This window comes from Oncorhynchus tshawytscha, linkage group LG30 (assembly GCF_018296145.1).
Source record: "Oncorhynchus tshawytscha isolate Ot180627B linkage group LG30, Otsh_v2.0, whole genome shotgun sequence".
Taxonomy (NCBI): Eukaryota; Metazoa; Chordata; class Actinopteri; order Salmoniformes; family Salmonidae; genus Oncorhynchus; species Oncorhynchus tshawytscha.
Window position 1 is genome coordinate 36,938,831 of NC_056458.1, and position 14,437 is coordinate 36,953,267.

Below are 14,437 nucleotides of genomic sequence, written 5' to 3' on the forward strand. Positions count from 1 at the left end.
AGGGCAAGCATTTATAACCCTCACACCTTCAGCTCTCTCCATACATTCCTTTAAATTACAATGTCACAGGCCAGGCCTGCGTATATACATCATAGCCAAGTTCTTGGAGCTCTTCCAACACTAGCAGGCTCTCTCTCAAAGGCCAATTAGCTAGAGCTACACAGTCCAGCACACTGTTGCCGACACAGCTCCTGTTACTTCCGTGTTGGGAACAGCTTCAAAAAACAGTAGAACCAGAGCCTGTGTTTGTCAGCAGAGTCGTTCTGTGTAATGGGGAAAACTGCTAAAGAAGGGATGGGTGTGTGGAACTGGCGATCTGCTCAGGGCTCCCGATTCCAGGGGATCTAGGGACCAATTATCAGTTCTCATCTCACATTGGAGGCCTATTCTTTTTAACGATGACCGTTGAAAGCCAACATCCACCAATGGCTGGCAAGATAAAACAGCATATGGGTCTTTCTATAAATAAAGGGACCAATTTTTGACATCAGGGTCAAAATTCCTAAATGGTTTGATAATAATAATAAAAATAATATTATTATAATCAGTAAACTCTTAAAACAGTGTGTGTGTGTGTGTGTGTGTGTGTGTGTGTGTGTGTGTGTGTGTGTGTGTGTGTGTGTGTGTGTGTGTGTGTGTGTGTGTGCAAACTAGACATCACATTATTGCTTCCTCTGTCCTTGTTTCCTCCACTTCTTGCCTCGCATTGTAACTACATTGGAGCCCGAGGGGAGGAACCTTCCCCCAATGTGCGTTGAGAGGGAGGTGAGGAATGGAGGACACAAGGGGAGAATCTCAATTGCATGTCCTTCATTCTTCACGTCCTCTCTCCTCACCTCCTTCTCAAAACCCATTGGATAAGAAGGTGAGAGGGGAGGGACTTCTGACCTCATCCAATGGGTTTTGAGAATGAGACAACAAATCAAAGAAATGCAATTGAGACAGAGGAAGTAAGTATTTGACAGCTATGAACACGTTTTTACAGGGCCAGACTGACTGACTGAGCTACCATAATACCCATGGCCTGTCCAGAAACAACCCCTAGCCCCTACTACCCAGAGTCTAGACACTTGTGGAGATCTGAGAGGGATTGATGCGTGGTGACATGGTGAGAGCTCCACCTCACCCTCTGATAGGCTTAGTGGAATTTTGGCGGTATTGCTCTACACCTGTCCAAATCTGTCCAATGCTCTCAGTGTCTAGGGGGAGAGGTTAGGGGTTGTTTCTCCACGGTGCCCCACAACCCTTCAGATGTGTGGTGGACCTACAGCACGAAACTTGAGGCATTGGTTGGATGTTTAATTCCATTGACATACACACACAGATTTGCACAGGTGTAAGTTGCACACCCATGGCACTATCAGGCTAATCAGACTGGTCTGAGAACCCCAGACCTGCTGTAAACAGTGAAAGAATATATTTACATTTCTACTATTCATTCGAGCTAGTTAGCAATAGATACGGATTTTATTAAGATAACCAATGGTTAGCTAGGTAGCTAGGATATACAGTGTATTCGGAAAGTATACAGACCCCTTCCCCTTTTCCAAATGTTGTTACGTTACAGCCTTATTCTAAATTGGAATCAATCCATTTTTTCCCTCATCAATCTATACACAATACTATCATGACACAAGGCGAGACCCAGATTCAGACACAGGAGGCAGATGGTTGGAGTCTTACAATATTTATTAATCCAATAGGGGAAGACAAGAGAATGGTCGTGGACAGGCAAAAGGATCAAAACCAGTTCAAAGTCCAAAAGAAACCGAAGGGCAGGCAGAATCAAGGTCAGGCCAGGCAGGATGATCAGGCAGGCAAAAAAGAAGTGCAGAGTCAGGCAGGGGTCAAAACCGGGAGGATTATCAAAAAGAGAATAGAAAATGGAGTACGGGAAAAACACGCTGGTTGACTTGACTAAACATACAAGACGAACTGGCACAGAGAGACAGGAAACACAGTGATAAATACACTGTGGAAAACAGGCAAAAACTGGAGGGGGTGGAGACAATAACGAGGACAGGTGAAACTGATCAGCCTATTTACAATAAGTATTCAGAACCTTTGCTATGAGACTCGAAATTGAGCTCAGGTGCATCCTGTTTCCATTGATCATCATTGAGATGTTTCTACAACTTGATTGGAGTCCACTTGTAGTAAATTCAATTGATTGGACATGACTTGGAAAGGCACACACCTGTCTATATAAGGTCCCAAAGTTGACAGTGCATGTCAGAGCAAAAACCAAGCCATGAGGTCGAAGGAATTGTCCGTAGAGCTCAGAGACAGGATTGTGTCAATGCACAGATCTGGGGACGGGTACGAAAACATTTCTGCAGCATTGAAGGTCCCCAAGAACACAGTGGCCTCCATCATTCTTAAATAAATGTGGAACTACCAAGACTCTTCCTACAGCTGGCTGCACTGCCAAACTGAGCAATCGAGGGAGAAGGGCCTTGGTCAGGGAGGTGACCAAGAACCCGATGGTCACTCTGACAGAGCTCCAGAGTTCCTCTGTGGAGATGGGAGAATCTTCCAGAAAGACAACCATCTCTGCAGCACTCCACCAATCAGGCCTTTTATGGTAGAGTGGCCAGACAGAAGCCACTCCTCAGTAAAAGGCACATGACAGCTCACTTCGAGCATAAAGGCACCTACGGGACCCATAGACCATGAGAAACAAGGCTCTCTGGTCTGATTAAACTCTTTGGACTGAATGCCAAGCGTCACATCTGGAGGAAACCTGGCACCATCCCTACGATGAAGCATAATGGTGGCAATATCATGCTGTGGGGATGTTTCTTAACAGCAATGACGGAGTCAGAATCGAGGGAAAGATGAACGGAGCAAAGTACAGAGAGACCCTGGATGAAAACCTGCTCCAGAGCGCTCAGAACCTCAGACTGGGAATGTTCACCTTCCAACAGGACAACAACCCTAAATGCACAGCCATTTCTGGAGAGACCTGAAAATAGCTGTGCAGTAATAGTAATGCAGTAATGCAGGTTGACAGAGCTTGAGAGGATCTGCAGAGAAGAATCTGAGAAACTCTCCAAATACAGGTGTGCCAAGCTTGTAGCGTCATACCCAAGAAGACTCAAGGCTGTAATCGCTGCCAAAGGTGCTTCAACAGAGTACTGAGGAAAGGGTCTGAATACTTATGTAAATGTGATATCTGGTTTTTATTGTTAATACATTTGCAAAAATGTATTTAAAAAACTGTTTTTGGTTTGTATTATGGGGTATTGTGTGTAGATCGAGGGGGGAAATGATTTAATCTATTTTAGAATAAGGCTGTAACATAACAACATGTGGAAAAAGTTAAGGAGTCTGAATACTTTCTGAATGCACTGTATTAGTCAGCTAACCATTTACAGTAACAGTAGTTCATTAACAAGTCAATAGACACTAAATCATATGCAGAAATGTTTAAATCTTACCTTATATTGGCACTGTGGCATGGTAGGAGCAGCTATTAATCAACTAATTATTAGATAATAGTTTAATAGAATGGAGTTAGAAGGGTGACCTCCATCTAAAGGACAGGAAGTGTTGGCTGCGCACTTGAGCAGGCATTCCACATTAAACCCTACACACATTTGAACATCAAAATATGAAGGTTTTTGGGAGTTTTATATGCACAAAAAATGGATTTCTCTTCAAAAATGTATAAACAGGCTGTTTTCATATTCCATTTGAACTCGGAAAACAAATTATTAAAATGTACATGGAACATAGTCTTACCTCAGGAATCTTGATTTAATGTTGTCTATGAAGTAGGCTAATTATCTTGACCGCGGTAACAACAGACACCAAAACTGTCTGTCAACTGTCTGTCAATCCTCGAGATCAACATTATTCCCACACTTTGGCTGTTGTTAAATCGCATTCAGATTCATATGACTGTCATTCAGAAAATCCTTTCCTGAATCAACTGATGTTGCGCGATAATGTCCCTACGTAACTAAACAGCTAGACATCAAATGCGCATCAAACTACTTTTATATTATTGACGAACCCTGTTAATGACAGTATTGATTTTAGTTTTATTAATCATATTTGTAAGGATGGACGCTGGAGACGAGAAGCTGGTACAGGGAGTGAACATTTAATAACCACGGACAGGAACAGAATACGGACAGCGTCTGGACAGGGAAAACAGAAATGACAATAATGCTGACACGGGGATGAAACAGACGAAACAGACAGATATAGGGAAGGCAATCAAAACGTGAAGGAGTCCGGAGGGGCCCAATGAGCGGTGATGCGCATAATGATGGTGACAGGTGTGCTCTCAAGCGCCAGAGAGGGAGAGCGGGAGCAGGCATGACAATATTAAAGTTACTATTTCTGTTAGAAGCATTGGATTTTTCAATCAGATACATTATTTTGGATATGTGTGCCCTGGAAAATTGTTCACACACCGTAACATAGGGAGATACGAAATGCTACGAGGTTACAATACACTTCCGGGATCTCCATACAAAAAAGAGACAGACAGCAATATCCAGGAACTTCACATGATCAAGGTCAATGTGTAATTCAATTGTTAAATGCTGAGTATATGATATAACTACAAACAACAGTATCATACATTTTTAAACATAGCTTTTGATTAAACTTTTGAATTATATTGAATGTATTTATGTTCCCCTTTATATCATAATGTATTCACATGAAGAATAAAAAAGTCAAATTATTATGAATGACTTTGTAAGAGCTCCAAACAGACTACAAGAAATACTCACTGCTACCCTCTTTTATAGAAAGACCCACATATATTCATTGAACCTGTCCAAATTTGATGTCATGCTGATAGATTTAGTTAGAAAATATAATAATAATTAATTAGGTGACACAAAGTACAGATGTAGGATCTTCACGTGATCACTCTTTTGTTGCTAAGAATTTTCCTGCACAGCAGGAAATGCAACATTTTTGTTTATTTGAGTTATAAAAAGTATTCTATAGTTTGTCATTTCTACTTTGAAATTGTGATACACACAAGGAAATGACTATTCAGTATTTTTGTTTTCACAAATCTGTAATTGATTCCATTGTCTGTTTTATTGCTTGAGAACTTAGGCAAGGAACAATCCCAATGTATGTATCTCAATACCTACAAACTGTAATAAAACTTGAACTTAACTGTTTTTCTGTTTGACAGTTTATCTTATCGTGCTATTATTTTTTTGTGTTTTTTAGAGTCAACTGGCTTCCTCATTGGTGAAGTAGTACCACTACCACAGAACTACAATGAGTAGAAACGGCCTCCACATTCAAGTCAATAATCCTGTAATGGGTAGACTGGCAGGATTCATTACATTTCTAAGCCCGCTACTCCGAGGTCCCATCAGGCTCACCTCGGTTGGGCAGGCGTGTTGTAGCACCGCGGTGAGGGAGCCCGTGCCCGTCTGTTCCCACTTGTCGGCCATGTGGTTGACCTCCTCCAGCTTCTGCTTGCAGCTCTTTTGGGTGTTCAGCAGCGTCACCTCATAGAACTCCTGGATATCTGAGGAAAACATGACAGATTCCCATTTGATCATTTACAATACTTACAAATGTCCCTTGAGAGGAAATATGGATGAAAACAGACACTTGACAAGCCTTTCACTAATTACAATATAATTTCAGTGTAAGCCGGCAGACTTCCGTTTACGTCAACATGCTGCGTTTCAGATGTACATGGAAATGGGGGTCTTTGATTAAACACAGGATTACTGCCTCATTGGCCATCAACCAAAGTAAATGGGGGCAATTTGTAAAGTTGGATTTCTGACACTGACATTAGATGCCATAGCAGAGAAGAACAGCACCGACGTATGGCCAAATTCTCTTGTCCGGTACAACTGGGAACCCTCCTATGAGGCAGAGTAAGTCCAAAGTTCTGTTGTAGACTGTCCCAAAATCTGTCCCAAATTCATAGTTATTCATTTGCTCTGGATATCTGCACGGCATTGCATATATAGAGAATTCACCGTCACTGAATGCAACTTGGAACCGAATTATAAAGTACAAACATTAGTCTACAGGGCTGTATCAGGGCTGTATCAGGGCTGTATCAGGGCTGTATCAGTGCTGTATCAGTGCTGTATCAGGGCTGTATCAGGGCTGTATCAGTGCTGTATCAGGGCTGTATCAGGGCTGTATCAGTGCTGTATCAGTGCTGTATCAGGGCTGTATCAGGGCTGTATCAGTGCTGTATCAGGACTGTATCAGTGCTGTATCAGGGCTGTATCAGGGCTGTATCAGGGCTGTATCAGTGCTGTATCAGGGCTGTATCAGGGCTGTATCAGTGCTACGCAGGTTCTCAGGATAAAGAAACCACGAACAAACAAAGAGCAAATAGCTGTAAGTACAAAATATATCTGCAACTCTGCTCCCAGTCCTTAGCCTTAGTGAAGACTAGAGGCTGATGTCTCTTGTTGAAGGAGCAGTCAACAATATTTTGGCAAGAAGTCTAAGCTAGATCCATTTGGACAGCGTGTGCCACCAGCTGTCGGGTGTGCGCTGAAGCAGCTTGGTCAAAGCTGTTTTTTTATCATTCAGTCTCAATTATATGGCCAAAATGTACTTACGAAATTAATTGTTTTATAAAATTATTCCAACAAATCTTTGCATGCTGTTACATTAGGCTATTATTTGGATACCGAAGCATTGTAATAATTTACAAATGTTCAGAAAATCATTAACACATGATCAATAAATGGTTAATAAATGATAGTTATTATTAGGCGTTACCCCAAGATGCTTGATGGCCCAGTTCTTGCATAATGTATTAACTATGCAGTAGGCAATTGGCAAACATTGCTCTTGAAGTGGGTCTCCACAGCCAAGAGGTGTAATTCACTTCAAGACAGGCAACAAAAGTAAAGCTATTCAATTGAAACCCTAATCTTTTTGCAAGAATTCAACACTGGAAGAGAATTCAAACCCAAACATTCCAGCTTACCAACAGTTTGATACACAACCCTCATTCAACGCTGATTGGCAAACACCATGTTTTCTACATACAACACAAACTGTAGTGATTCCCTCTGGTCTTGTGTCATTTAATCCAAAGAGAGTCTTGTGTGTCATGTGTGTCTTGTTGATGTCTTGTGTGTCTTGTTGATGTCTTATTGATGTCTTATGTGTCATGTGTGTCATGTTGATGTCTTGTGTGTCATATGTATCTTGTTGATGTCATGTGTGTCTTGTTGATGTCATGTGGGTCTTGTTGATGTCTTGTGTGTCGCGTGTGTGTCTGAAGCTTTCGCTGTTATAGCAACGTCATCTTACTTCGGAAGAAGGTTATAGCGGGATTCACTTGATTGGTGGATCCTTGAAATAGAACATCTTTAGCGCTGCTCAGAGCAGGGCCATGCACAGACCTTTTGGGGGGGCATGTCCTCCAACAACAACAAAAATTGCACCCCCCAAAGAACATTACACAACCACGGTCACAGACTCGTTGAGCAATTATGACTTTGATTATTCAGTTAAAAGCAATAGATCGCCAAATCTTAATGGCTAATTAAATGACACATACAGTGGGGAGAACAAGTATTTGATAAACTGCTGATTTTGCAGGTTTTCCCACTTACAAAGCATGTAGAGGTCTGTAATGTTTATCATAGGTACACTTCAACTGTGAGAGACGGAATCTAAAACAAAAATCCAGAAAATCACATTGTATGATTTTTAAGTCATTCATTTGCATTTTATTGCATGACATAAGTATTTGATCACCTACCAACCAGTAAGAATTCCGGCTCTCACAGACCTGTTAGTTTTTCTTTAAGAAGTCCTCCTGTTCTCCACTCATTACCTGTATTAACTGCACCTGTTTGAACTCGTTACCTGTATAAAATACACCTGTCCACACTCAATCAAACAGACTCCAACCTCTCCACAATGGCCAAGGCCAGAGAACTTGGTGAGAAGGCAACAACTGTTGGCGCAATTATTAGAAAATGGAAGAAGTTCAAGATGACGGTCAATCACCCTCGGTCTGGGGCTCCATGCAGGATCTCACGTCGTGGGGCATCAATGATCATGAGGAAGGTGAGGGATCCGCCCAGAACTAGATGGCAGGACCTGGGCAATGACCTAAAGAGAGCTGGGACCACAGTCTCAAAGAAAACCATTAGTAACACACTACACCGTCATGGATTCAAATCCTGCAGCGCACGCAAGGTCCCCCTGCTCAAGCCAGCGCATGTCCAGGCCAGTCTGAAGTTTGCCAATGACCACCTGGATTATGCAGAGGAGGAATGGGAGAAGGTCATGTGGTCTGATGAGACAAAAATAGAGCTTTTTGGTCTAAACTCCACTCGCCGTGTTTGGAGGAAGAAGAAGGATGAGTACAACCCCAAGAACACCATCCCAACCGTGAAGCATGGAGGTGGAAACATCATTCTTTGGGGATGCTTTTCTGCAAAGGGGACAGGACGACTGCACTGTATTGAGGGGAGGATAGATGGGGCCATGTATCGTGAGATCTTGGCCAACAACCTCCTTCCCTCAGTAAGAGCATTGAAGATGGGTCGTGGCTGGGTCTTCCAGCATGACAACGACCCTAAACACACTAAGGAGTGGCTCCATAAGAAGCATCTCAAGGTCCTGGAGTGGCCTAGCCAGTCTCCAGACCTGAACCCAATAGAAAATCTTTGGAGGGAGCTGAAAGTCTGTATTGCCCAGCGACAGCGCCGAAACCTGAAGGATCTGGAGAAGGTCTGTATGGAGGCGTGAGTCAATATCCCTGCTGCAGTGTGCACAAACCTGGTCAAGAACTACAGGAAACATATGATCTCTCTAATTGCAAACAAAGGTTTCTGTACCAAATATTAAGTTCTGCTTTTCTGATGTATCAAATACTTATGTCATGCAATAAAATGCAAATGAATTACTTAAAAATCATACAATGTGATTTTCTTGAATTTTGTTTTAGATTCCGTCTCTCACAGTTGAAGTGTACCTATGATAAAATTACAGACGTCTACATGCTTTGTAAGTAGGAAAACCTGCAAAATCGGCAGTGTATCAAATACTTGTTCTCCCCACTGTATTTAAAGCAAATTTAATGACAACTGGGTTCAGAACAACAATGACAAAAACTGTATCCAAAAAAATTATAAATAATAAAGGGGCATTTTAGAGACTAGAAAAAAACTGTTCTGGTTAGTGTTTATTTGCTTATTTCACTGTAGAGCCTCTAGCCCTGCTCATTATACCTTATCCAACCTTTCAGTTCCACCACCCACACATGCGATGACATCACCTGGTTTCAATGATGTTTCTAGAGACAATATCTCTCTCATCATCACTCAATACCTAGGTTTACCTCCACTGTATTCACATCCTACCATACCTTTGTCTGTACATTATACCTTGAAGCTATTTTATCGCCCCCAGAAACCTCCTTTCACTCTCTGTTCCGGACGTTCTAGACGACCAATTCTCATAGCTTTTAGCCGTACCCTTATCCTACTCCTTCTCGGTTCCTCTGGTGATGTAGAGGTGAATCCAGGCCCTGCAGTGCCTAGCTCCACTCCTATTCCCCAGGCGCTCTCTTTTGATGACTTCTGTAACCATAATAGCCTTGGTTTCATGCATGTTAACATTAGAAGCCTCCTCCCTAAGTTTGTTTTATTCACTGCTTTAGCACACTCCGAAAACCCGGATGTTCTAGCCGTGTCTGAATCCTGGCTCAAGAAGACCACCAAAAATTCTGAAATCTTCATCCCTAACTACAACATTTTCAGACAAGATAGAACGACCAAAGGGGGCAGTGTTGCAATCTACTGCAGAGTGTAGTAGCAGAATCAGAATCCTTTATGTAACATTTATAAATAAGATGTTTTATACATTTTTATAGTATGCTTATGTGGGAAAAGTTACTTGGGCCCAGAGAGGGGAGAAGTCGGGTTAGTCTTATCTGTGAATGTGTCTGTAACTATTCCTAAACCATGTGAAGGGATGGTGTGATTAATGGGGAACCAGTTAGGTGGCTCCACGATGTCTGTGTGCCAGTCACTTCTCTCTGTAAGCTTGTCCAGGAGGGGTTGTATTTTTTATGATAGTATCTAGAAATGGACAATTGATATATGCCATTGGATGAGGTAATGTCTTGGTCCTAAGTGGTACCAAAAACTAGATAGGAGCTTCGTTTAGGAGACCAAACTGAACGATAATTTATAGCTAATGCTATAAATTATGGAATACTCTTTTTTCTGGTAAAAGGTTCTTTGTATAATGTTCCTAAGATTTGTTATTCGTCATGTGAGTTTTGATGGGTGTGTCTTGGCTATAAATGATACTAAGGACTGTCTTGTAAGCACTCTCAGAGAAATCATTTATGGACACTGAATTGATCTGAGAGTCACAGGGCTATGGTGAAGCTCATATAATTAAAGATGGACTTTATGATAACTCTGACTTGTGTGTGGTTTGCTCTCTCATGATTTGGTAATACAGGACATTTCCACGACAAGAGATAGCCTGCAGAGTTCTGTCCTACTATCCAGGTCTGTACCCAAACAATTTGAACTTCTACTTTTAAAAATCCACCTCACTAAAAACAAGTCTCTCACCATTGCAGCCTGCTATAGACCACCCTCTGCCCCCAGCTGTGCTCTGGACACCATATGTGAACTGATTACCCCCCATCTATCTTCAGAGCTCGTGCTGCTAGGCGACCTAAACTGGAACATGCTTAACACCCCAGCCATTCTACAATCTAAGCTTGATGCCCTCAATCTCACACAAATTATCAATGAACCTACCTACCAGGTACAACTCCAAAGCTGTAAACACGGGCACCCTTATAGATATTATCCTAACCAACTTGCCCTCTAAATACACCTCTGCTGTTTTCAACCAAGATCTCAGCGATCACTGCCTCATTGCCTGCATCCGTAATGAGCCAGAGGTCAAACGACCTCCACTCATCACTATCAAACGCTCCCTGAAACACTTCAGCGAGCAGGCCTTTCTAATCGACCTGGACGGGGTATCCTGGAAGGATATTGACCTCATCCCGTCAGTAGAGGATGCCTGGTTATTTTTTTTAAGTGCCTTCCTCACCATCTTAAATAAGCATGCCCCATTCAAGAAATTTAGAACCAGGAACAGATATAGCCCTTGGTTCTCTCCAGACCTGACTACCCTTAACCAACACAAAAACATCACATGGCGTTCTGCATTAGCATCGAACAGCCCCCGTGATATGCAACTTTTCACCTCATTTGCTCACATTGTATGTAGACTTATTTTTCTACTGTATGTTTGTTTTACTCCATGTTTAACTCTGTGTTGTTGTATGTGTCGAACTGCTTTATCTTGGCCAGGTCGCAATTGTAAATGAGAACTTGTTCTCAACTTGCCTACCTGGTTAAATAAAGGTGAAATAAATTAAATAAATTTAAAAATTCACGGTACGGTCTACACCTGTTGTATTCGGTTCATGTGACAAAAACAATTTGATTGGATTTGATTAAATCATAATGATCTGTATAGTAGTATTGGGACAGTTTCGGGGACAGATTAAGCCTAGTCCTGGACTAAAAAGCAGCATCACCATCACCATCACACAAAACACTTCCAAACACCACTGAGCATCCCTTAGAAAAGATTAGCTAGATTAGCTCATACGGTAACAATGTAGGTGGACAAGTACTTGTTATGCAATCGAAGAATCGTTAATTAATAACAAAGCAGACCTTTCAAAAAGAATAGCTGCTGCATGTTCAACAAAGGAAACTGAACCCATAACAAGTATTCTTTCTCAACAGTCCAGAGGCTCGTCTCCACAGACAGAACCCAAATGTACATTTAAATGGAGGTTAATGACAACAAGCTATTTGCACTCATTACAAAACGGTGGGAGTATAATAGTTTAGTCCCTGCTCCCCAAACCACATGTTTGAGCGAGTCCATCATACACTGCTAAGAATTAGTCTTATATGTTTGCTGAGAAAAGGGTTGGCAAATTTGAAATGCACTACATTACAGTATTTGTGTAATAAACCATTGGCACGAATGCCTCTTTTCACAATTTATGAAATACAAGAAGATAACACACGTCATTGAACCGAAATGTATGCAAATCCCCTAGACTCATTGAGCGCCAGTGAAGTGTCTTATTGGGTTTGGATACCCTGAATTGACAAAACAAATGCAGAATTCTCTTAGTCACAGCCATCTTAAGATTCAACATGAGATGCACATGTTCTACTAGCCAACAACACTACACAGCACCGTATTTTATCAAACTTTTCATCAGGTTGTGTAGGCAACATGATAAGATTCAGATGATCTGTATTTTCCCATTGCAGAGCAATTTGGTTGCAGCAGTCCAAAAGCATAAAAAAATAACAGATTGTGCGCGGTATTTCCCTGTTTAGTGGTTTTTCATGGTAATTGTGCAAATGGATAATTCAGATATTTTTTTATGTAATAAATATGTACAACTACCCTCTATACTAGGAACTCATTTGTTTCCCTTCATTCAAATTCATTCACTGTCTTATCTGCAGTTGCCAAATAGCTTATAGCTGAATAATTACAGTAACTAAAAGGCCTACATGCAACTTCCTGAATAATAGTGGCCCATATTCAAACAAGCAAAATGTTAAAAAGTAAAAGTAGCACACGAGGTAACTTACAGTGCAGTGAAACTTTGTTTGTCTCCATAGACATCCCGAGCGCTGCCGGTCCCTTGAAGCAGTGTGCTGTGGGAGCACCAGATGCCCATGCAACAAAACAGCAAGCCTACTCCTCCGGCGGGCCGCCTGTTCAACTTCAATAGAGACAATGACCTTGCACCCCGGGCAGCCCTCGCACTCCGACAGCTGATTTCTAATGCAGCCCTGCGTCTGATCATGTGCTTAACACTGCCATGCTGCACAGAATCCCCCTCCAAAACCCCTCTCACACACCTCTACACAGTGTGGACATGGGTGCCCCCTTTTCGTAGACAGTCGAATCTACAAGTGCCAGTGGGCACTGGCAGTCACACTCTTTCATGGGAGAGCAGGGTATGTATGGGGCGACCCATTGGGGGGGGCACACATAAGCCTGTGAAGACAGCTTTAAGTGGCTGTGTAGCGCTGGGGTGGAGGGCCACCGGCTTCCCCACAGGGCAGACTTCTTTCCTGGCTGTCACACAGTCAAACGGGGACAGAGAACAACCCCACACTTGGGCCATAAGGATATTGCCTACTCCTGGAGAATAGTTTGAAATTCAAATCACAGCCTATGCTAAGGTAGGCCTGATGATTACATCCAACATACTGAATGTAAAAGCACGGGCGATTAAACAGCCTTTCTGAGATAGCTACAAAATACTGCCTTATGGCATCACACGTAAACCCATCCATAGACTTGCTGTAGTTTCAGGGGAGTGTAACATGCTAATATCTGAAAGTATTATGTTGCATTACATTAGGAAACAAGACGAGTCCCAGGGATTTTCTTCACTGGCTGCCGCAGTGGATTTTTCCAGAGTTTATGTGGATCACTCAACATAAAGCTGTAAAACAAGGCTACAGTGAAAACTCCCTCAACATTGTCCCCTAGTCCTACCCCACACCAAAAATAAGAATTAAGCAACTTACTCAATATTTCTTCTTTATCATTTTTTACAGCTCCGATTGCACAACAGCACTTATGATGCCTCCCTTAGTTGTTGTCAGCTGTGACACCTGAGGCCACTGAAGGAGCCGTGTTGAAGGGTGTGTTTGTGTGTGTGTGTGTGTGTGTGTGTGTGTGTGTGTGTGTGTGTGTGTGTGTGTGTGTGTGTGTGTGTGTGTGTGTGTGTGTGTGTGTGTGTGTGTGTGTGTGTGTACAATACATCCCATCATGCCATAAAGGCCCTGAGCGACAATGGAAACAACACACCCGTAACCTTCTGAACCACAATAAGCCCTAACCAGTGCTTAATTTGAGAAGGATCCTGCGGGAACAGGATCAGGCACCTCACCGTTTTGGACTGTTTCATTCCGGAACTTATTTGGCCAGATCCAGTAGCACTCGTGGCATGAAAATTAATTTCACTTTTTGCAATGTAAACATTTTAATAAAAGCGATCAAAGTTAAATCGAGTTGCCTGTTCATTAATCCCCCCCACCCCCTGGGCCTAATATTCTAAGAGGTGCTTCGGGTTGAGCCTGCCCGGCTCTATGAATTGCGCAACATAGTAACCTATGTTTGAGACCAATGAGCGGCCGTGGCTGTGTGAGCACGCCTGTATCTCTCACAGAACTAGAATGAGATAAACTTTCTTTCCATGATCTTTCTCCCTCTCTCTGCTCTGATAGAAATTAGCCTGCAACTCTCATCTCACCAGCATTGCACTTCATAATTTATTTCCTTATATACTGAACAAAAATATGAACGCAACATGTAAACTGTTAAGACCCATGTATCATGAGCTGAAATAAAAGATCCCAGACAT

The 14,437-nt window shown here is 42.2% G+C and overlaps 1 protein-coding gene across 14 annotated transcripts in view; it reads right to left on the reverse strand.

Moving 5' to 3' along the window:
- Positions 1-14,437, reverse strand: part of LOC112228216 (disks large homolog 2) — a 288,349-nt gene that overhangs the window by 238,633 nt on the left and 35,279 nt on the right. For all 14 annotated transcript variants that reach the window (XR_006080421.1, XM_024393355.2, XM_024393358.2 and 11 more), the window contains exon 3: positions 5,364-5,512. Coding sequence is in view for 13 of the 14 variants with exons in the window: in XM_024393355.2 (XP_024249123.1) it covers positions 5,364-5,512 (149 nt within the window). In the remaining variant the exon portion in view is untranslated. The remainder of the gene's footprint in view (positions 1-5,363; positions 5,513-14,437) is intronic.